This window comes from Aythya fuligula, chromosome 12 (genome assembly GCF_009819795.1).
Source record: "Aythya fuligula isolate bAytFul2 chromosome 12, bAytFul2.pri, whole genome shotgun sequence".
Taxonomy (NCBI): Eukaryota; Metazoa; Chordata; class Aves; order Anseriformes; family Anatidae; genus Aythya; species Aythya fuligula.
The window spans coordinates 9761029-9784517 of NC_045570.1; the positions used below are offsets into that span (position 1 = coordinate 9761029).

General features: G+C 45.5%; 2 protein-coding genes across 4 annotated transcripts; one reads left to right on the plus strand and one right to left on the minus strand.

Annotated features, from left to right (window-relative positions):
* Window positions 1-2720: 2720 nt before the first annotated feature.
* On the minus strand, window positions 2721-5273 carry THAP11 (THAP domain containing 11). The gene has a single exon (XM_032195537.1). The coding sequence runs from the start codon at window positions 5247-5249 to the stop codon at window positions 4500-4502; it is 750 nt and encodes a 249-aa protein (XP_032051428.1). The 5' UTR covers window positions 5250-5273; the 3' UTR covers window positions 2721-4499.
* Window positions 5274-5700: 427 nt separating this feature from the next.
* Window positions 5701-22712, plus strand: CENPT (centromere protein T). Of its 3 annotated transcripts, XM_032195534.1 has the most exons (14): window positions 5701-5815; window positions 5895-6027; window positions 6167-6260; window positions 7732-7865; window positions 9230-9260; window positions 10445-10584; window positions 11046-11474; window positions 13160-13357; window positions 15915-16058; window positions 16543-16752; window positions 17913-18009; window positions 19434-19598; window positions 20420-20524; window positions 22295-22712. In XM_032195534.1, the coding sequence occupies exons 1-14, from the start codon at window positions 5747-5749 to the stop codon at window positions 22440-22442; spliced, it is 2097 nt and encodes a 698-aa protein (XP_032051425.1). In that variant the 5' UTR covers window positions 5701-5746; the 3' UTR covers window positions 22443-22712. The 3 variants fall into 3 exon arrangements, with proteins under 3 accessions (XP_032051425.1, XP_032051426.1, XP_032051427.1); XM_032195535.1 differs by lacking the exon at window positions 13160-13357 and having other exon boundaries at window positions 5703-5815; XM_032195536.1 differs by lacking the exons at window positions 5701-5815; window positions 5895-6027; window positions 6167-6260; window positions 7732-7865; window positions 9230-9260 and adding an exon at window positions 9827-9924.
* The last annotated feature ends 777 nt before the right edge of the window (window positions 22713-23489 follow it).

The window sequence follows — 23489 nt, forward strand, 5'->3', positions numbered from 1 at the left end:
CACGCTGATAAAGGAAGTAACTGGATTTTAGCGTGCATGAGAGCTGTTTCTAAATCATTTTTAGCATCAGAGCCCTGATTTGCTGCATGCTGTATGGAAGTGGATAAGCAAGAAATTTTACCCTAGAAAATTCGCAGTCTAAAAACTAGAATACACACAACAATGAAGACCAGACTGTTCTGTGAAGTGCACAACAAAGGCATGCGTTTGGCTGGGCAGCACTCACCCTGACAGATTATCCTTGGCAGCTTCTTACCCAGGCTTTAGGCAATGCTGAGTTCGCGACCTGCCCCAGGCTGGAAAGGACCCTAGGAGTGCTCCTTTGTTATGCTCAGGATGGAAGTGAAAGCTTTAGATACCTCCTTTGGTCCTGGGAGGCTGCTGCTGCCTGGATCTGGGAACGATACCAGGAACCTTTCGGACTGCCTGGGCTCTGGTCAAGAGTAGCAAGGGCAGCCAGCCTGTACCGGAGGGGGGTGCCCCACAAACAGACCTCAAATTCCCAGCCATGACAGAAAAGAGGGGTTGTGGTGAGATGCTGAGAAGGAAAAGGTCAAGGAGTGGAAATTTGGAAATTGTTGGTACTTTCTTTCTCTTTCAATTTTGCCCTGATCTAGCCCAGAATTTTATCTGTTCTCTCAGTACAGAGAACAGGGAAGTCTGAGGCTGTATCAGAGTAATATTCACCACCCAGCCTATCAGTCCATGCTTTCTAGAACACCAATTCCCAGGGGAGCCTCCAGCCTCTGCATAATGACGTTCATTGGCCCAGTAACTTCTGCCCTGTTGAGTCCTTGACACGTCAGGGCTCAGGTCACACAAGGAATGGAGGAATGGAGGGCAGGACTGTGAGCAGAGGCAGCAGGTAACACAGATAAATGGTTTGAACAGAGCACTGGAGAATATTCTTTGTGGAGGAACCCACCTTGCAAGATGCTGTGTCAGAAGTCATGAAAACAACCTTATATCCAACAACTTAATGGGAGCGATACTGCTCTTTGAAATATAGGTGAATTGAGCAAGCCTTGTTCATGCACTTAAGAGAGAGGTTGGTTAGGATTTCATCTACAGGAGAGAGAGTTTTGCATTGGAAAGAAACTTCTTTGTGTCTTTCTCCTGTTTAGTTCTGGAGATTAAATTAATTTTTTTTGTTAGAACAATAAAAGCCATTCTAACTAAACATCGAGTCCCACACACAGGAATGTACCAACCAGAGGCAGTTGGTGCTGGCTGAAGAATTCTGGGAGGGTACGTGCCAGATCAGAATCCAGGATGCAGAAAGGTGAGGAGTTAAAATGGAAGAAAAAGCATTTGTGTTGAACAGTAACAGTTTATTTGTTTTCATACTAAGATACCTTCCTACAGAAATAGCCTCCTAATTCACTGCCCGTGCTGTTGCTCACTTACCTTAATTTAGCAGTAAATGGTGGAAAGTATGCACGAGGAAAAATTGTTGCTTTTGTCACTTAATGTTTCTAGTTCAACCCAAGAAAGGGATGTGTGAAACACCAGCTCTAATTGTCCTTTACACTTATTCAACACTAATACCTCTAAGTAATCTGCAATTAGGAACTGTGGGAAGTAGAATCACACATTTCTATTGCAGATGCTACACGCTAGCTCGTCCCTGCATGCTACGGTGGGCTGGTTTTCAGGAGGCCACGCTCTCCCCTTCCTCAGCCACGTGTGGCGCGTGAGCCTCGTGTTGTCCCTCTGCTGGAAGCACTGCGTGGAAGTCAGCTCTGGCTGCTCGGATCGTTCCTGACTATTTAGAGGCTGTTTGTTGTCCTAGTAGCTGTTCGCTCATCAGAACAGCTCCAGTCCCGAGGAGACAGGCACACGATTACACTGAACAGACCTCAAACTCCTCTTCCTTACCCTACGTGAATTGAACTCTGGGCTGCTGCAGCTGTGGAGTTCCTGAGGAATAAAAACCATTCCGAAAGAGAAGTCAAGCTGCAGCCACCAAAACCCTTCAGAAATCCAGTCAGCCTAGCTGCAGATGTCCTGTTTTAATTTCATTTGGTACGTCAGCCTCTGAAATTAATGTTTAGCAAATCAAAACTATCATGTTGATAAAACCTGACCCCCACTGAGAGGGTGGAAGCAGTGAGTCAGTATTTAAAAGGAAACTTGATGTCCGGAGATGAGGATGCTGGAGAACTACTACTGCCAACAAAAATGCAATGTTAATTTTTTAAATGGATTGTTATTCACGGGAAATTAGAGAGTTCCTTTGGTTAAACAGAAGGACATTTTGCTACTTTGGACAGAACACATTGCAACACACTGAACGATAGCTGTCCAATTGCAGGAACAACCCCTCTGAGAACCCTTCACAATTACAGAGCATGAAAGCAGGAAACATAACAAAACAAAATATACTTTATTAAAATTAAGCATGTTAGCACCTCAGTGTAACCTGGAGAAGTCAGACAGTCCAGCAGTTAACCAGTCCAGCAGGCCAAATGGCTGAACATCCTGAAGTGCATTCCAATGGTAAAAAAAAAAAGTACCATGACTGTTACAACACGCACGTTCTCAAGAAGCTAGGATGCACAAGTGGTCTCGTTCGTAAGGAGAGACGTTGTGCTGCCTATTGTCTTCATGGGAGCATAGATCTGCTGGACCAATTCCATATGCTAAATCAGGTGGTGGAGCAGGTATCTGCTTTCCCTACAAAAAAAAAAAAAAAAGCAAACAAAAAAAAATCTTGCCGCTTACTTGACTTGCAGGAAAACCAGTACACCACAGAGCTGAAGTTCGAGCTACATATCAGATTGGAGAAAATAAATTAAAATGAAATAACGGGAAATACTTAGTACATGAATAGACCTGTAGTATCCTCACGGTCAACCATCCAACTCAGTACACACGTTAATAACGAAATGACCCATGCATCACATAGCAGGCTCTGACAACCAATGCCTTTAGCTGAACTGGCTACATGATCGATAGAGAAACCTCCAGCTACCAAACGCCAATGTGCCCTTTTGTTCACTCATACAGAGAGCATCGAAACGGACAGTTGTAAAGCTATGTTAGCCAGTGTTACAAAGATTACAATATTTTTCAAACTAAAGATACTTTTTACATTTAGAAAATACTTATATAAAATTTAGTAAAATTGACATCCCGACCTACCGAGCGTAACACATTCTGAGTACAGGAGGAAGAAGATCTCGCAGACCCAGAAGCCGTCTGGGCATTCCCTCAGAAGGAATTATGGGCACACTGTGGTGAACTGCCTTTTGTTTTCAACACACATCACTGCCCCCCAAGCACGCACGGAGACAGAGCCACGGAGGCGCGCCAGATGCCCTCCTCCTGGAGAGCACCGACGTATCCGTTCCGCTGGCTAATCCATGAATCCGTGCTCAGGCCAAGGCAGTAACCTTGCTACCCTCACTCCACCAGCTTTCTAGCCAACTTTGATTTGGTTTCCTGCCGCTGCAAGTGAGGGGACTAACGCTGGCTAGAAACAGAAACTACACAATCATTCCACGTCGATTTGTTACAATACTCTTACATCTCGGTTTAGAACACACAAGCACGTTTCAGTAAGGTCTTGCCTAAGGTACAGATTATTAGTCATGCCAACTAGGTTAGGATTAGACAGCAAGGGTTTGCAACCACTGCAGATAAATTTGCTTCGCTTCTGCTTCATCCCAGTTCGCTGAACGAAAGCCAAGGATTTAAATGCCAACACGTTACAAAGCCTCTGGTTCACGAGAGAGAGTTCTGAAGCCAACGAGATAAACTACAGCCGTCAAATGCCACCAGGTTCTTTGTACCAGACCGCAATCCTTGCTAGTGTTGAGAGCATCGAGACATCTGTAACAAATACGTATGTACTGCAGAGAAAGCAAAAACTACATAGTACAAGAGCACTCTTTAACTCAGGGATTCTTTCACACTAGAAACGGCAGTCTTTTATGGCATCAGTAATTTACTGAAGAAACACATCACCCTGAGAGGGTTTCTAAAGCTTTCCTCGTGCCTCTGCTAAGCGAGGCCAAGCAAAACATTGTTGTTCATTCCTATGACGGGTATAGTGCCAACCATGCTTTCAGACAGGCCTTCTCCAGGGGGTAGTGTTCCTGTTACCTCACCGAGCACAGGAGCCAGTTTATTTGCTGAAAACCGATCCCCTCCATCCACTTAGTGGTGACACGGGGTCCCTTCTACCTTAAACCACAACAAATGCTTTCTTTCCACCGCTGCCAAGCCCACGGGGGATGCTGGAGGGCCCGGTGCAGGCAGCGTTAGCTCCGGGGGAGCACCGCGTTCACAACGGGGCTCGGCAGCTCCTCGGCAGCAGTCAGATCCGACAGCAAGGGCCGGGCTCCGTGGGGGCGGCTTCGGCGGCGGCGGGGCGGGGGGAACCGGGCAGGGAGAGCCCGGGGCAGTGGGGACACAGCCGGGCCCGTCTCCACTCTGTCCATCCGAGGCTCTGCCATGCCGGGGAGCCCCGGGCCGGGCCGGGGAGCCCCCTGCCCTCAGAGGCCGTGGCGTTTGCGGGCCCCGGCGCTGGCGGCGTGGAGCAGCCGGTCCTTCTCGCGGATCTCCTCACGGAGCTGGGCCTCGGCCAGGCGCAGGCGGCGGATGCTGCCCTTCATCTCCTTCATCTTCACCTCCAGCAGCGCGATGATGTCGCGCTGCTCGTTGAGCTTCCTCAGCAGCTCCTCCGACGTGGTGCCCGACGACAGCGAGTACGAGTGGTCCGGGGGGCCTCCTTCCAACGCACCTTCCTCCCCTACCCCTACCGCCACCGGCAGCCTCCCGGGCCCGGGCCCGGCTACCACCGCCGCGGCCCCCAGCTCCACCTGCACCGTCAGGTCGATGGGCTTCACGTCCTCGGCCGCGCCCCCTGCCGGGGCCTCGGCGGCTGGGCCGGGGCCCTGAGCGGCGGCGGCGGCGGCGGCCGCAGCGGCGGCAGCGGCGGCGGCAGCGGGGCGGGGGCGGCGTGCGGCCCGCGCCACCTTGCGCTCGTTGACGCCGCGCAGGGGGAAGATGGTGGGCACCCGCACCAGGTAGGACTTGCGGCCGCCCTGGAAGTGCTCGCTGCAGACGCGGTGGCCGGTGGTGGGCTGGAAGGTGCTGAAGCAGCCGCTGACGCCCGCCCGGGACACGTTCTTCAGCCAGAGGCGCCGCAGCTCCTCGTCCTTGGGGAAGGTGTAGAAGTGCAGCGCCTTGTCGCGGTGCGAGTTGTTGTAGCAGCCCGGCACGCAGCAGGTGAAGCCCGGCATGGCGAGAGGCCGGGCCCCGCGCCTCGCCGGGCCTCCGGGGGTGAGGTGAGGTGAGAGAGGGGGGAACGGGCCGGGCCGGGGGGGCGGCCGCGGCAGGCCCCGGCGGCGGGGGAGAGCGGGCGCGGGCCGCCGCCCGAACTACAGCTCCCACAAGGCCAACCGCGGCCTCTCGCCGCCCGCCGCCCGCCGAGGCCGCACCGGAACTACGCGGCCCACAATGCACCGCGCCCAACGGGCGGGCGGGCGGGTGGCCGAGCCCCGCCGCTGCTCGGCGTCGCCGCGCCGGAACTACGCGCCCCACAATGCGCTGCGCACAGGGACTACAGCTCCCAGGGGGCTTTGCGGCGGGGCCCGCCTCCTCCCGCCCTCAGCCTCCCGTGAGGCGCCGCGCGCTCGCGAGAGGTGGCTCGGCGGGAGGCGGGAGCGGCCGTTAGCGGTGACGGGGCCGTTACCGGTGACCGTTACCGTTACTGGGGCCGTTGCCGTTACCGGGCGTTATGGACGGCGTCAGGGCGCGGCGCGAGTCCAGGCGCAGCCTGAGGCGCAGCCTCGGGGACCGGCCTCGGGTAAGGCGGTGGCGGGGGGATTGGTGGTGAGGGTGGGGTCGTGGCACGGCTCTGAGGTGTCCCCGCTGTGTGCCCTCAGAGCGGGTCCGGCTCCGGGAGGGTTGTCGTCGCCGCCGCCGCCAGAAGGGCCCTGCTGAGGCAGCAGCCCGCCGCCTTCCCCGATGTGGATAATGACACGCCGAGGGCGCTGCTGCGCAGGGTCATCCGCAACCGTGAGTAGTGCTCGGGGGGGTTGGGGGGGAGCGAAGGGCAGTGTGGTGCTGAGCTGCTGGGCGGGATAAACCACAACAGCTGCTTTTTGATATTCTTGTTAGATTGGGTTGTGGAAAAAATGCTTTGATTTGTTCGCAGAACCACAAGTCTCGCCTCTAGCACCTCCGATAGCTGACCACAAAGAAACAGAAGATGCTCCATCAGAACCCTCATCCCGGAGGACTTCCAGCATGTAAGTACCTAATCCTTCTTTTTAAATACAGACTCTTAATAGTGTTTTCCAGTGGAAGTGCTGGATACAGTAAGATTCCAAATGGAAGTCTGTTTGTTTTAGTTATCTCTAACAGTAATCTGTAAAAAAAAAAAAAAAAAATAGATGTTCTTACCTGTTTGCAAGGTTACAGGCTATGTGCTGGGGAGTAACGTGGGAATGAGTGGTTGCCACGTCTAGTATTCAGAAAACAGGTTGCTGTTGCTTTTTATAGTGTTAATTCTTCTTGACTGTTCTTGTACTGGGCTGCTAGGGGTTACTTGATCTTCTGTAGGGTGGTTTGGAGGTGAAGTTTGCCTGAGGTTCGGCTGCCGTTTTCATGTTTAGCTTCCTTTAATATGTTGAACTAAGAAGCCTGACCATTCCGCTTTGTTAAATAGAAGAAAGCCACTAGTGGTGGTAGATCTTGACGTGTTTTAGCCACTTTGTCCAAACTTCCAACTTTTTTAGTGGCTCTAGCCACTTCGTCCCAACTTTTTGCTACTACAAAGTTGAATAGCCTGTTATAGACAATTTGATTTCCTTTGCTTTGCTTTTATAACTAAACTTTTTGTGTTGACAATAATCAACTTTAAATAGGTCCTGTAAAAATATTAAGCAGACTTCTGTCTTTCTGCTCTTTTAATAGAGGAAGTCTGAGTTTTCTGTAAGTGTGGTAGCTTGTTTTTCTTTAGTCAAAAAGAGAAGCAATATTATTTCAGCTCCTTCTAGATTTTTGAAGGTCTTTTCCAATCTAGGGGATTCTATGATTCTGTGATCATCACCTCACTGGTCTTGCTATATCAAAGACATGTTTGTCACAGCAAAGGATGCAGAATTCTGCTGCTTCTGAAACGTGCGTTCTTGGCTGCAGGAGGATTGCTGCTCTGTAGTTCTGCAGGACACTGTGAGAGGCTGGCAGCAATTCACTGACAAACTTCATGGGGGGGATTCTTGGAACTCCCCAGTAATGGGGGAAAACAAGACAACTGAAAACTTCTGATCCCCATCCTGTGCCTGACTGGCATATAATGCATCTCTTCCATGCACCAGTGTGTTTGTGATGCAGAATGTTTTGTGGTTATGGCTTTTTTGTTTACAACGTAAAGTTTGACAAATTTAATTGCTGCTGTGTGCTGTCAACAGAAGAGAACTGCAGTTTGTTGGGAGCCAATCTTCCCCTTTAGCTTGAAGTTTCTCAGCCCTGTCATTCTGAATATACACTTCAGTTTTGATTTTTTTTACTTTGTGAAATTTGATTTGGTAGGAGGGAATGAGATGTTTCTGCCTTTGCTGAGGTAGTCTGACTAGTTCCTTAGTTCTGCTGCAGCAAGGACAAATAATTACCATTTGTTTTTTTAGCAGCTTTACAGGGAATCTACTCTGTAATGCACTCTTTCTAGGGTACCTAAATGACTATGTCCATTGTTAAAGGCTTGGTTTGTTTTGGTAGGGTGGAACTGCAACTGCCAGACATTGTTCCTGAGGATACATCTATCAGTACATTCCGTATGACTAGGAGTAGAAAGAAACTCAGCATTTCTGAATTTGAGAGAGCAGCAGACAAGCGACTTCCTCAGAATCAAGGTAAGGCCACAGTCTGAAATTATCTTGCTTTCTGCTGTGTTTGCTGTCAGTTCGTTTTCATCTACTGCAGTTCAGCTCTTAGTAACTTCTCCGTTGAGTGGTTGGATGTTTGGAAGCAAGACTGCAGCATTATCTGCAAAGGGGATAGTAGAGAAAGTAACACAGTTCTTTCTTAGCTAAATCATTGGCTCTTCTGTAGTTGTATGTGACTTCTTGATCATTTTTCCACCTTGGTGCTCTTTGAGTTTTGAAGCATCTCCAAAGGTAGAAGTCTCACCCCACAAAGTTTCAGAAAATCAAAAATAGAAGATGCTACATAGGTTTTGTTGATTTCTTTTTTTTTTTTTGTCAAATAAGTTACTCAGTCCGTGTCCGAGGAAAAAGCGACTTGGAATTTTATAAAAATAGATATTTTTTATTGGAATAAGTTTTCCCTTGATATCAAGTTTGTAAATACGGTGAATATCACTTTCATTTTAGTTCCAGAGACAGAAACGTAAAACACATCACTTGAGTTTACATATTCCGTTGGCAGTTGCAACTGGAATAGAATTGAAGGGTGAGATTCGGCTCCAATTTCCACACCCCTAAGTCTGTGTGTCTGCAGGTACACTGGGTAACTAAAGTGCTCTTAAACTTTAAATGAGATTTAGTCAGTGGAGAGTGATTGAGCCCAGCCCAGAGTAGACACCTACGTTTGATTAATTGTTTGTCTATAATGGGCACACAGACACCTATATTTGGATGTTTTAATCTGGAGCCAAAGCCCACGCTGACTCACCTGTGCTCAAAAAGTTGACTCACCTTTCTTTAGCCTGATGCATGCTCTGAAACATCTTTATATTGCTAAGAAATGGGGCAGTTCTGTAAAAAGCAGAGGCAATGTGCTCTGGTATGAGCAAGACCACTGCTGTCTAGGTCTGCTTTTGCGACTTTGTGGGTTGAACGTGTTTGAGCTACAGTTTCACTGACAATCCAGAGTAGCTAGCTATATTTCTAAAGTTTCCAGATTCCTTAATTATGGAAGATAAAGGGTTGCTGAAGAGTTGTGATTGAGGCCCTAGCATCTTGCTATTAATGTGGTAAGATTAATTTTACTGAGTATGAGAGCATGTGCTGGGCTAAATTGCCTTTGTTTTATCACCCTTTTAGAAACTGCTTATTAGAATTTTAATGAGTAATTCAGAAATGCAGACAAGAAATTGTAAAGTGAACCTATTGTCTCATTCTGTTCTCATTGAAATGTAGCTTTTGAGAATTATGTCATAACTGTTCCTAGAAACAGGAAGATCTGTTGTGTTATTTCTGTAGAGCATTGTGTAGCTAGTAATTTCTCAAATAATACGTTACCAACTTTGTTTTAGCCCATTCAACGCTGGACAGCACTTTGGCTCGGTGAGTTTAAAACAGAATGTCTTAACTTCTGGCTGTCCTAATTACAGCTGTCTTAATTCGTCACCTCTGTAGCTGTGAACGACATGATAGGTAACTGGATTTGTAATGAAGAGCTGTGTTAGTATTCCACGCTGGTATGAAACTTGAAGGAGGTACATGATGTGCCCTGTGATTTTCTGAAACTGTGGCTCTGTACTGCTTGCCCAGCTTGGCCTAGCCTGTATTGCTGCTGTTGCTCCTGCCTTTCCTCTTTTTACTGACTAGGATCACGCCTTTTTTTCCTTCTATTCCTCATGTTTCTAACAGTAAGTCAGTGCATAGTTTACCTTAGTATGGTGTCTCTACCTGTTAGTTGATTTGCTGCATTAGTTGTATCGATGCAGTCTTCAGTCCAACTTCCCTGGACTTTAAAGGGCTTGTGGGCAAGTCGAGAATTTCTTCTCCTCTGTTGCACTTCTACTATGCTAAAGATCCCAGACATGGTTGGCAAAATTTCAAAATTGGCTTCTCCCTGCAACCTTTGCTTGTGGTCCCATGCAAGGTGTTTCATAAGGCTGCACGCCGTACTTGCTGTTTTTTAATCCTCTCTACCCTGAACCCTCTTTTTGACTGGGCTGCCTAGGATGAGGGACAAGACATAGCTAAGCTGGCCAATCTGTTTAAGGTACAAAATGTGTACATTCAGATGTGTTCTTTCCCATGCTTTTTATGCTGTTATCTTAGTTCCTGTACCACAAAGTTTACATTGTGTTCTTAGTGGTAGTTTGCTGTGAGTACTGATACTCAGCAGCTTTTTAGACTTGCACTAAATTTCTTTTACTTCCCTGCTCTTATCTAGAGGACATCTTTACTCTTAAATATGTGTTTGCCTTTTTAATTATTTGATTGTTAAAGATTCCTGAGCCTTTGGTCAGATATATTGTTGCAGTCCACTCTGGGTAGGAGGCTGTAAAGCCAGTCTGTTTCCTGATTCCTGTAATAAATATTCTGATGTTAGGTGATGAGATTAGTCTTCTTTAAGCAGGTATTCCAATGTGTAATCTCCAGGGGTTTGGGGGGGGAAATTTTTCCTAGCTAAGGGGTTTGTAAAATGTCTCGCTGTTAGTGGCCTTATGTCTGTAATCTGAGGGCAAAAGGGGAGGGTGCAGGTTTTGAAAATGATTTCCGCCTTCCCCTGTTTACAGATCTCTTCGCATGTCACTTGGTTCCGTGCTTGCACCAGACACTGTTGAAAAGAGAGGCTTATTACGGAGGCCAAAGAATCGCAAAGCTATTGACATTGCAGCTTTTGAAGGCGGAGTGGAACAGAACATGCAGAGAAAAGGTTTCTTTTGTGCTGTTATTTCTGTTTTGGGAGGGAGGGCCTTATATATGGTGACTTCTAGAAGCAGTTACTGCAGTGTGATCTGTATTTTAGGATTTAAAGGCTGTTAACATATTCATGGAAATCAAATGTAATTTGGGAGGCAAGAGTTAAAACAAGGCTCTGCACCCATAGCTTCTTCAATTCTATGCACTTCTAATGTGCTCCACTCAGCTTGGTAATAACACCACACAAATTGTTTCCTGTGTGGGCTTGTGTTTGTGACTGTGGGTACTGGGGAGATGGTTTGGTAGAGGAAGTTATCATCACTCTCCAGTGGCCCTATAGTTTCTGTTGGGGATGAATGAAAATCTGTTAAATAACTCAGGTTTTGAATTATGCAAGTCCTGGTACTAAATGTGTGTCCTTATGATCTCGAACAGTTTTTCACATTAAAACTTATTTTAAAACTTTTTAAACAGCACAGAACTATCTTGTGGAATTGCAAACTGCATCCATGATTGAAGCAGCCACGGCGACAAGCGATGCAGAAATCATGCTGAATAACACAGAGCTTTTTGTTCAGCCTCAGTCTGTTGAACAGAACCAAAAGAAACTTCCTGCTCTTGAACCACGGCTGTCAGAATCAAAAACCCCAGTGCAGAGAAGCGAGATTTCTAATGCAACTCAGGAGGAAGGAAGGCTTGTGGGCCGGGTATCCAGTGTGGGCACAGATGAGGGAAGGACCCGAAGATACTCTGAGGAAGAATTAATAAATGACGGTGAACACGTTGACAACATGGCTCATGTATCTCAGGAAACATCTGTGAACGACGGAGAAGATGAGCAAGGCCATTCCCAGCAGAGTGAGCCAGTGGAACAGCTTTCTGCTTCAGCAGAGGTGGCTGGCAGTGAGTACTATGCGTTACGACCTGGGGGTAGCAAGTATTATCTGAAACGGCAGAATCACAGCGTGGTTGAGGCTGGCAGGGACCTCTGGAGGCCACCTGGTGCCAACCCTGCTCCAGCAGGGCCACCCAGAGCAGGTTGCCCAGTGACCACGTCCAGGTGGCTGTTGAACCTCTCCAAGGAGGGAGACTCCACAGCCTCTCTGGACAACGCGTGCCACTGCTTGGTTCCCTTCACAGCACAGAAGTGTTTGCTGACATTTAGAAGGAACCTCCTGTACTCCACTTTGTGCCCACTACCTTTTGCCCTGGCACTGGGCGCCATTGAAAATAGCCTGGCTCTGTCCTCCCCGCTCCTCCCTTCAGGTATTTACAGACATTGGTGAGATCTCCCCAAACCTCCTCTTCTCCAGGCTGAGCAGTCCCAGCTCTCTCAGCCCCTTCTCATAGGAGAGGTGCACCGTTCCCTTTGTCTTAATTGTCTTAATTCTCTTTGCTGAGCTGTCTTCTGACTGTGTAAATGGGAGCGCCTTTTTCTCATTCTGCACAGGGCAGACCCCGAGGTGTGGCCCATGACATTTTCTGCTCCGTGACCCTGGTACAGGTAGCCAGGGCAAGGTCTGCTGTAATGAATAGCTGTGTGCAGTTCTTCATGGAAATCCTAAGTTTTGATTGAAGTGCAGACAGCTAATGTTTCTCTTTCTTTTTTTATGATGCTTTGTCAGAAGGGCCACTGAAGGGATGAAAGACATGAACTCCTGATAGCTCTTGAACAGAAGGCCTTTATTGCCATTTTCCTTCACTACAAATACTTTCCCTGTAACCCCATGTGCTGTCCACGTGCCCAAAGTGGTCGTACAATCGGTTAGAGACCCTCTGACACACGCCTGGAGCCAGCCAGCAATTGGCCACTGCCCAAAGCTCATCTTTAACACTGTAGCCAAGTTAATTTATCTCGACCATGCTCAAGTTTTTGTTTCTACTGCTTATTTCCTCATTATCTCTAATTCAGGCACATGTGGAACAGCGCAAAGCCACCTGTGAATTCCTTTCCCACAGGCCACATAAACAGCATTTAAAGAACAGTTGTTTGTTTGGTATTGCTTGAGCCAGGAGTGCAGGTCTTGCCACTGGAAGCATAGGAATTCATTAAATAATGCCTGGTGTCCTGGTGGACTATTGCACCGTACTTTGCTTCTGGAGGGTTGCCTGTGGCAAGCTTGGTGGGAAAAGTTGTTTTGAAAGAACAAGGGAAGAAATGAACAGAAAAAGGCTAATTGCTCTGAAGAGTCCAGTGGTAGGAACTTTTAGGACAAATGGATAGATAACACATGGAGGACATGAAACAGGACTGGATTAAAGGAGAAGAAAAGGAGGGAGAAGGAGAGCGTGTCTAAAAGATGCTGGCGTTTGTAAGCCATTAATGTCAAAAGTTAATGATTACATATTTCTCTTGTTTTACCAAAGGTAGCTAATGTCATCTTGCTCCTCAGTATGATCTGAAAATGTACCTGCAAGGGCTTTTCCAGCTGATTCCTAAGACACAGTGCAAACTCTTGAAACTGTTTTGAGGAAAGTAAGAGCAGTTCTTTGTGTGTATTCCTCTCTCTGCATGGTTGTTTTCTTATTGACCAGAAATGAAAGTGTAAGAAAATACCAGGGGCAGCATTAATGCTCTCAATTTCTAGCTATTAATAGGTGGAGCTCCTCTTTGCCATCCAGAAGTTCAAGTAGATCCCCAGTCATTCTAAAGCCTAGGAGATCTTTCAGCATGTCTTTGCGAGAAGTTGTGTCCCGTATAATTGAAGAACTAGATGTAAGCGATAAAGAAGAAGAGATGGCTAATGCAGTGAATGAAGTAGAACAGGAAGAGATTTCCAGAGAGGGTAAGAATTGCTTCCAGTGTTGCAAAGTAATGGAATACTTCAGTCTGATTAGAGAAAAGTGGTTTTCGGTGACTTGGAGAGTGAAATAAGACTTTATTATGCAGTGGACCCTAGAGATAATTTAATTCAAATCATATCAGAGAGACTGTGAGCATTTCCAGACAAGCTTCCTAAAAGCAGGCTGTGTCTCACTCATCTGCTCCTTTGTCAGTATTTGTTTTGTTCACAGCGACTGCAAATGGAGTAAATTTGTGTTCTTGTATAGTTCCATGGCACTGCTCATCTTCCTGTAGGGAGGGAGAAAGGGTAATTGACTCTTTCTTGGCAAGGGATATGCCCAGCTAATCACTTTTTGCTTGTCCACATTTTAATGTTTGCTATATTTTTTTAAGCCATGTTGGCCTTTACTTTCCTCCAGTACCTACCAGCACGTTTTTCTCTTCAAGGGCTTCAAGGCTGCCCTGCCGTAAGGAACAGTGATTGTCACAAAGATGTGGGGCCTCATACTGACCTTTTTGTTCCTGGAAGAGACCAAATCATAGACTCATAGAACGGTTTGGGTTGGAAGGGACCTTAAAGGTCAGCTAACTCCAAACCCCTGCCGTGGGCTGGGATGCCACCCACTAGATCAGGTTGGCCAAGGCCCCATTTAGCCTGGCCTTGAGCGCTTCCAGGGATGAGGCATCCACAAAATCATGCAAGTTGCTTGCTTTCACAAGCACATTCTGTTTTCTTTGAAATCCTTCTGCCATAGAAAAAGTCAGTAAATACTTGGCAGCCATGCAGAGGTTCGTTAAGGCAGCAGTTACTCTGTATTTCTAAAATAATGGTTGCATAAAATTGGCAGTCTATAGTTTTGATTCTTTTGTCCTTTTTATAGTTTTACTTGGGTGCATCTCTGAAGCGTGAAGTTTCAACAGGATGTGACTCTTGAGATTGATGAAAGTCACCTCAGAATTGTTAAAGTTCTGCAAATGGCAGCTTAAAAGAGTTTGGTCAGAAAAGCAAATAACAAAAATGATGAAAGGAAGAGATGACAAATAGTAGGCATCACTGTGTCACTATGGAAACAACTGTCATGCTCTCCCTTTGAACACCATGTGCAGTTCTAACCTCTACATTTCAAAACAGATTTAACAGAACTAGAGAAGGAGCAGAGAAAAACAGTTGCCATTAACAATAATGATAATTGTGTGGAGCAGTTTCTATACATTGAATGCCAAAATATAAGGACTTCTCCGCCTGGAAAAAAGACAATCGCTCTGGGAGTGAAATAGAAGAAGTTTAAAAGGAAAACCCTTGAGCAAGCGTGGAGGAGATGATTCAACAGACAAATTGAAACAAATAGCTCCACGATCAGTCAGTGCAGAAACTAGAGAAGAGCAAAGAGCACAGACAGCTGGCAGGTTATACCAAACTAAAGGAGGTATTGCTACGAGGCACAGCCGATGAAGTTGGTAAAAACTAGACATGAATATATCAATAGCAACTGGTACTCCCTGTTACAGCGCTGTATCCCTGCAGTAGTCTGGTCATGTAGGAGTATCACTGATGCCTGTGTGCTTCAGGCAGTCTTAATGTTGAGTTTCTGCATTTTCCCCACAAAGCTAGTTAACTTTAGGCAAGATTTTCCCCTACGCTGCTGTAGGGAGACAATATTCTGGTGAATAAGATTTCTGTTGCTGAGTTTTGCTCTGCCTGTGGCCAAGTTTCCTTGCCCTTTTCACCAAGGCTTGGGGCTTCCAAGGTCTTGGCACTTGTACTTTTGAGCATGAAACCTCCCAGTCACTAGACAGGATGGTAAAACTCCACTTTTATGGCTTCTGGCTCTACCCTTGAGGTTAGCTGACCTTTCCAAATCCTTCAGTGAGTTCCTACTAGGATTTTTCTAAGTAATGACTTGTGTGTATTTCTGCTGGAATTGAGCTACGGGGTAATAGGTGTGGATGATAGTTTAAGTATGTAGGGTAAAGAAGTACTTCAGTAGCTGAGGTTTTTAAGGACGTGCATGTCACGTGTCCTTTTATTTCTCTTCATCCTGCCTTCTAGAGGATTGTCAAGGATGGTCAAAACACTGCTAAGTGCTCTCTTCTTTGGAGTGCGATGTATCTCTTCCACCATTGTTCGTTCAGAAAAAGTGGGCATGTGGTTAGCCATCTATACCCAGTAGCTGAAAATGGGAAGGAGAATGTGGGTGCAAACATGAGGTATTGCTAGATTTAGAGGAAAAAAAGTTCTTTCACATAATCACTAGAAGTGAGAGTACACAGAGAGGATAGATCTGGAGGAGCTCTGGTTACGGTGAAGTAAATTTGCTTCCTTCATCGGAATCTAGTGTGTACCCTGAGTAGGTGGCAAGCTCAGGAAAAGTTGTGCATTGTCAGTTTTTGGAAGGGAGCTGCTTCTGCCTCCCTTTTTTTTTTTTTTTATACCTTATGGCTATTAATGAGTTTACTTATCAAGTAAATTTTAGTGATTGTTACAATCAACCACCAGCGTTCAGTTTTTTGTTTTTTTTTTTTGTGGGTGAGACTGATGATGGTATTTCCTATTTTAGCTATGGAACATCATACAAATACTGGATATTCTGAACATTTAGAGAAGAAACTGACAGAAAGAGCAGAATCACAGATAATTATGACTCCAGAAGAAGAGGTAGTAGCAGAAGGCAGTGTTAAACACCAAGACTCTGCCAAACCTGGTGAGAACAATCAAATTACCTCTAAAGCTGCGTTACTGGCATCAGTACTAGGACAAAGACTTGTTAACTCTCTGCAATCTACAGTCTGGGCTAAATGCTGGAAAAATATCCAACTAATTTTGACATTTCAGCTGAAAGACTGTGTTACTGCTCAAGTGGAAGCCAAAATATTATTGGGAATAATATTTAGAAACACATAGTTGCAGAAAGCTTCTTTAATTTACTCGTGGGAATTTGAGTCAAGGAAAGATTGCTAAAACTTGGAGCCCCTTTGAATTTGTTGGCAAATCAAGATCTCCCAAGAGTCTACATGTATATTGACTATATAGATGTCTATATTGACATTCTAATCTTTGACGATAGAATATAATAGGTGGCAACTTGTCAGGAATGGGAAGATGGGTTTCATTTTTATGAGTGCCCTGAAATTTTGGATGTGATACTTGTTACAGTGATGCATTTTTTTTCTGTTTTAAAAATCCAGAACCAGAGATGGCCAGAAGTGCTAGAGCCGGAAGCTTGAGCAGGCATTCTCATGCTTTTTCCTCTGAAAAATCTGGGACAAAGCCATTAGAAGAAGCTGTTGAGCAAGCAGATGAACTACTAGAAGACAGAGCTGTCATGGGACAACTGGATGGTCCTGAAGAAGAATCTACTGAGGATGAAGTTGAAATGGAAGGCCAGGAGAGTGAAGGTAGGAAAACTTTTGCAAAAGTAGCAGAAGGCAACTAAGATTTTTTTTTCCCTCTGATATCTGCTAACAAGTTGAAGGAATAATAACATGATCAACTGTTTAGTCCATCGGATAGTCCAGGGGAAGCTGTTGGCTGGTATTTGAGGGCCAGAGGGAAGTGTAGGTTGTTACTGGCTTGGTGCTCTGTTGGTAATCATGTACTTCTGAGATAATGATAGTGGAAACGTACACAGTGTACAAGAATGAGTGCAAAATGGTCTTAGGATAAAGTGCAAGATATCTCTTCCTTCCTGACTCCTATCTTCATGCTGCACTAAAAACTTTTTTAGCATAGAACTTGTTTTCAGAGCCGTTTATGATACTGTGGATTTGAAAGGTGATTTAGAAATCCGTTCTGTTTGTGTAGTTACCTAGTTCCTTTCCAGATAACCAGAAGAGTAGACTGATTTTTCCACAAAGCTGAGAGGAATTACGTTTCGTAAAAGTTCCTTAGATACTGTATCAGCCTGCTTCATTGCCCCAGGAGTGTTTGTGCTATTCAGAAGGACATGTAGTTCAATTAAGGCCACATCTGAGAATACTCAGAACGTGTCGGTGGCTTGGGGTTGGTCTTAGTCTTACAAAATATAATATACCCTGAAATGAAAAATGCTAAAGGGCATCCTAATTAGGATTTGAGGCATTGTGGGGAAATTCAGCTTTATTAAGAACATGACAATTGATTCGGTACACTCGTGCATGAGGAAAGCTGTGAGTGTTCTTAGCGTGTCTACAGCAGTGTGAATGCGTGTATCTGTAACCCATCTGCATGGGGAGATGAAACCATCATGCTGAAGAGAACCTTGTGGTGCTGACAGGATGGAACGGTAAGAGTAGCATCTTCCAGGTCTCATTGGAGGAGAGAAAGAAAAAAAGGGGGGGGGGGAGGAATTATTCACTCTTGCCATAAAATTTACTTCAGAAGCCTCAGCATAACTAGTCTTTGCCCCTGCATCTTGCTCCATGTACCTCCAGCACATGGAAATATTTCTTCAGAAGAAGCACCGGAGCAGATGTAGAAAACTGGCTAGACTTCTGTCTGCTGCAGTGGTGCTTGCTGCAGGAACACTGAAAATAGATGTCAATTCCTCAAGTAACTGGTACTTCTTTTTTCTCCTTAGAGGGTTCCATGAAGACACCCACATTTGTCCGTGCCCCAGCCTACCGTCCACTTCCCTTGCTGCCAACTCCACGTTCTGCAAAGCCTGCTGCTCCTGAGTAAGTATAAGCAACCTTCAGCAGTGGCCCAGTAAAAGCATATCTGGGGGTGCAAGTAGCAGGAGAGAGCCCAAAGATCTGCATTCCCAGCAACTGTCCTGCATGGAGAACCCAGCTTTGTTGGTTGTTTTGTCCCTCATCAGCAGTAGCTGGGACTAAGCAGTCCTGAATTTGTTAGTTCATCCAGGGCTTTAGTGATAGGATAAAGAATTATCAGGTAAATGTGAGCACTCTGACAGAGCAGATCTCAAAGCTTTGGAATAAATGGATAATTTAATGCTTCTTTGAGCTGAATACCAAAACCTTTTCCTAGCAGTTCTTTGGCTGCTAGGCTACCTTGGAGCACTAGACAGTAGGAGGTGCAGGCTAGCCCCTTCAGTAGGGGATGCAGAAGCCCTTGCAGGAGAGGGAGAATTATAGATTACATTACAACGATCACATTAAATGGCACATTTGTATTGACTTCTGAAACCCAAAGCTGTATGTACCTGCCATGTGATGAGTGTAAAATGAAGTTTGCTTTGAGGCAGAAAGTGAACCTTTAGCCTTCGTTACTCTAAAATAGTTAGAACTTTGCCAGCCTTTTATCTAGAAATTTGGTGAAGACATCTGGAGATCCGATAACAGTAGATACTAGGGAACAGAAGAAACATTCTAGCCCATGTCGCAGTCAATTTATTGAAGTAATAAACAATAAAATGAGATTCTTTTGTCCTGTGCTGTTGTGAACAGAGATGAATGATGCTTGTAGAATATGCTGAATTATTGCTATAATCAAAAACATTATTTTATTTATATATATTTTAGACTGGAAAACAGTAGAAGTTTCATTTGGGACTTGGTCAGAAAACAGTTGCATAAGGGGAAAAAAAATACAGAAAAAAATACAGGCTAAACAAAACGTTCCTATTAGTGTAAAAGTTGTACACTTCCCATTTTGTGGAAGGAAACTGTATCAAAGGAAGAGCTTCTGTTGAGTCTTGTCAACCACCAAGAATTGTTGAGCATGCCCTGCAGACCAGAATCTCCCTTCTGCACCCACAGGCCACCTCTGTATCTGCATCAAACTTTGTGTTGTCCTGGAGAGTGAAAAATACAGGGAGCTGTAGCACTGTTGCATTTATGTATTGGAGAGAACTGTAGCTTGCTGGCTATTTATGGTAGCACACTAATCTTGGGAAAACTTGAACCTGAATTGCTTCTCCCAAGGCTGTAATGTCATGTGAACAGTTTGCAAAGGCTGTGCTCTGTGGGTGGCAGGGTTTTGAGGGTTTGGGAGGGAGAAAGAATTAAGAGCTTGTGGTAGTTCTTTTAACCCCTTCAAATTCAGCGTAAGGTTTGCCCAAGCTCAGCTCGGTGTTCTCTGCCTGTGCCCAGTGCCGTGTTTGTTCATCTGATGTGTGAATTTTCAATTTCCATCAAAGGTCTCCCCTGCAGCCACAGCGGGCTAAACCTGTTCCAAAGACCTCACGAAAGTCACAAAAGAAGCAGCGTGAGCCTGCACTTGCAAGCAGTTACATAAAGCAGATATTTAGGCATTATGCAAAAATGCCGGTGGCCAGAGATGCCTACCAAATTATTGAAAAATGGTAAGCAGCAGCAAACTCTTCTTCCGTCTTCTCTTCTTGGTCCTGTTTTACTTCCTTTTCTCTCCTTAAATAACAAACTCATCCAGAGACCTGATAAGTTGACAGCTCTCCCTAAACCCTTTGCTGCTCAGCTAGTGGGAAATCTCCAGGGGGTGTGATTAAAACAAGGACAGAAGTGTGGTAGGTGCTTTTGGCTGCTGTGTGGGTATCGGTGAACAGTGCTGCCTTCTAGAAGCTTCTAGCATGTGCCCCAAAGGGGTACAAACTGCACAATTCACAGTCTTCTCTACCTAACAGCACGCTGATACCATTAGCGGTCTCAGTGAGCCGGATGGCTCAGGATAATGGTCGCTGTGTCAGGCTGGGCGAGGTGAAGCTGTTGCAGCTGGGCAGTGTTACATCTGCATCCAGGGTTTCCCAGCTTTTTGAATCCACAGACCGTGTTACCTTCCTGAGTAAAACCTGGGGATTGTTCCAACACATCACTGTAAGAACCTAACAGCATCATCTTCAACATTGATTTGCCAGTTGTTTACTCCTTTTCTTGCATGTGGGAATTCTGGGCAAGGTTCTGGCTGTCAAATACGCAGCTGTTTCACAGCTTCCTTGCCATTTTCAGTTACCAGTGGTCCAGAAAGCCCAGGCTGAGAAGCCAAACTTCATTCCCTGGGCTGGAGTGGTTCTTCTCCCCCAGTTTTCCCCTGGCAGGCTGTGACCTGCACAGTGAGTTGCTGCAGTTTAACTTGCCCCGCAGAAGTGAGTGGCTGGTGTTTGTACCCCCCCACAGCCTGGTTTTATTTCTGTCCTCCATTCTCTTTCAGTTGTGAGAAATACTTCAAGCAGCTAAGCGATGATCTGGAAGTTTACGCCCACCATGCAGGGAGGAAGACAGTGGAGATGGCTGACCTGGAACTCCTTATGAGAAGGTAAAGGAGGGGTGTCATTAACCCATCCTGGTGTTCTGTGGTGACAGAAGTAAGCCCAGTAAAACCATCGTTGCCTGGCTGTGCGTTAGCAGTATTTCTGCAGTAAGCGTGGTGTCCTGTGGTTTGCTTTGCGTGATGCAGCTTGACTTTTTGTGCCAGAAAGGGCATTTATGGACTTGGGATTTTATACTCTAAGCTGAAGGGGGTGGAGGGGGCAGGAGAAAATAGGGGTTGGAAGTGCAGGAGTCTGATAAACAGGTAGCAAGAGGAAGGGGATGTGTGCTAGGGTCAACAGTTAAGGCTGAGAAGTGTGTGGTATAGGTAGAAAAAGCAGGAGAGTAACAACAGTTAAGTGAGAAGTTGGGCTGCACTGCACTGTTTGCATCCCCAGGGGATTGCTTTGCTAAAGCACTTGCAACTGACATCATGAGCATTTGCACATGCCCTGCTGTTCGACTTGCTCATCCGAACAAAATCCCACTTGTTCTGTTCCTGCAGAATCCAATAGTTATGCTTCAAACTGATAGCTCCTCATCAGAGCAGGAAAAGGGCGCTCTGGCCTGGCTTCTAACACTGGCATTTCCCTTACTGCCACTTCAGGACCCTCCGAGGGGTGGTGGCCAGCAGCCTGCATGAGTTGTTCTCAGAACCCCTTCACTGCAGCTCTTCCCGTGGGCTCCCTCAGCTCCCCCATCTCACGACTGGACTTACTTTGTCTTGTGACCAAAACATGAGGGATTTGTTCTTTTGGGGAGCTCTCTGTAAAACTCTCAGGCCTGAATCAGTTCACACTCCTCATTTAAAGTCATCTGAGTATCCACTGGAAGGATTTCCTTCAGATGCTACTTTAAAGTCATTTGAGGGATTTTGTAGGGTGTAACCTGATTAAAGACAATGCTTTTGCTTGGGTTTGTGTAGCTGGAGCTGGTGCTGCTGCTTAAGAATAATAATCTGTTGCTGTCCAAATCTAGAGATTTTATTTTCACACTTGACAGGTGTTTGCTGAAAGTAGTTCGAACAGGCTGAGAGGGGTGATGAGTTAGTTGGCCAGGTTTGAGGATTCTGTTCTCTTGTTATTCTGCCTTTTTCATTTTTTTGTCTTTCTGCTGCATCATTAAGAGATCAGGAACTGTTGCCAGTTCATGAATAAGAATAGTATTTCTGTTCCAGAAAGAAAATGTGGATAAAGGCTGCTTTTTTTTTTCTCGTTCTGTGAAACTAGGAGATACTAGGAGATTTTTTTGGGAGGCAGTCAGCTAAATGGTGTACTAGAAAACTACACGATTTGAAAATGCATCATCAACAAAAGAGCCCAACACCTCTGAATTGGGAATCGCATATAAAAATCTGCTGGAAAATGGGATATTTGCTTCTGTTGCGTCATTCTGTGCATGTCCTTAAATAGTAAAACTTATCACTTGCCAGGTGGATTGTGAATTTAAAAAGTAATGAACTGCTCTAGATCCATGTGCAGACTTGCACTGTGGAAAACACTGCTGTGGGAAGCTGCTCTGCAGTGACTCTTCTGGTCCACTTCCTATGTAAACAAGTCTGGTATTGGCACCTAACCCATCACCTGAGATGGCTGTGTGCAAGTAGAAGCGTATAGCTCTTCTGTCACAAGCAGCCATAGCCTGTGCGTTTCAGATATTAAATGTGAAAATGTCAGTGCAAGAGAACTTTAAAAACTTTATTCTGATGTTGAGTGGTAGCACTAACAATTCCGTTTCTTCTCTGTTTTTTTTTTTTTGTTTGTTTGTTTGAACAAAGACAAAGGCTGGTGACAGACAAGATGCCGTTGCATGTGCTGATAGAGCGTTACCTGCCGATGGAGTACAGGAAGCTACTGATTCCAGTTGCTGTGAGTGGAAATAAAGTGATCCCCAGCAAATCAATGTGGTCCTCTGGGAAGTGGTGAGCCCTGTGGGTGGGAACACAACCTACTGGAAGAACATAACTTTGAGCAGTCACATGGAACAACCTAATGTGATGGTTTTCCACAAGAAATTCCTGGGGCAAGAAACAGTTGACTTTGTCTTGAACTTACTGACATCGTGACATGGCTGTCATGCCAGCCCACCGGATCTCACCAATTATTATTATTATTATAAGTAATTTGACTATCCTTTAGTTTTATATCTTATGTTTGAGCATTAAATAAATAAAATGTGGTATGTATTCTGCGTGATACAAATGTTCCTTATTCCAGTGAGATGAAAGCTTACCTCATGGCTGCTGTGTTTTCACTACGCTCTTAATAGACGCTTGCTTCTATTGGTGCTCTTGATACTAACTAATTGTTCAAACGAGAAGCTATGGACTGCCTTATGAAAAGATGATGATCCTTTTCACAGCTGTATGAATATATATATTTACAACAGGGGCTTTCAAACTTAGGATCTTATCCCACTTTGTAAGTCTAGCTTGTGTCAAGAATACCTCATAGTTCATCTATGAAAACAGCCGTTTACTGATGGAAATTCAAACAGGAAAACATACTATATACGTATATATAAAATCTCATGGGCATTAGCAAGCAATAATTTAAGACCATTTGAGAAGTAACATTTTCTGGTTCACGCGTGGTAGATGAAGAACTGGGAGAGAGCGCAGGGGAGTTGGAGTGACCTTTAAGGTCCCTTCCAACCCAGAGGATTCTGTGATTCTGTGATAAACCCGATATATACAACTAAGTCAAGGTTTTGGTAGTGGAGGTGCTGCAGGGGTGGCCTCTGTGTAGAAGTCTGGAGGTGCCCTGTGTTAGAGCCAGTTCCAGCCAGCTCCAAAACACTCATTGCTGGCCAAAACTGAGCCCATCAGTAATGCTGGTGGCATCTCTGTACTAACATATTTAAGAAAGGATAAAAATGCTGTACAGCCTCTGTGAGAGGGAGGATTGAGAAGAGAGAAGCAGCCCTGCAGCCCCCCAGGTCAGTGCAGGAGGTGCTCCAGGCACACAGCAGCA

Excerpts from the sequence above, each read along its gene's own strand:
- THAP11 (XM_032195537.1), bottom strand. The coding sequence starts at position 5,249 with ATGCCGGGCTTCACCTGCTGCGTGCCGGGCTGCTACAACAACTCGCAC.
- CENPT (XM_032195534.1), top strand. The coding sequence starts at position 5,747 with ATGGACGGCGTCAGGGCGCGGCGCGAGTCCAGGCGCAGCCTGAGGCGC. Across the intron at positions 5,816-5,894 it reads GCCTCGGGGACCGGCCTCGG|AGCGGGTCCGGCTCCGGGAG; the intron begins GTAAGGCGGTGG and ends GTGTGCCCTCAG. Across the intron at positions 20,525-22,294 it reads CTGGAACTCCTTATGAGAAG|ACAAAGGCTGGTGACAGACA; the intron begins GTAAAGGAGGGG and ends GTTTGAACAAAG.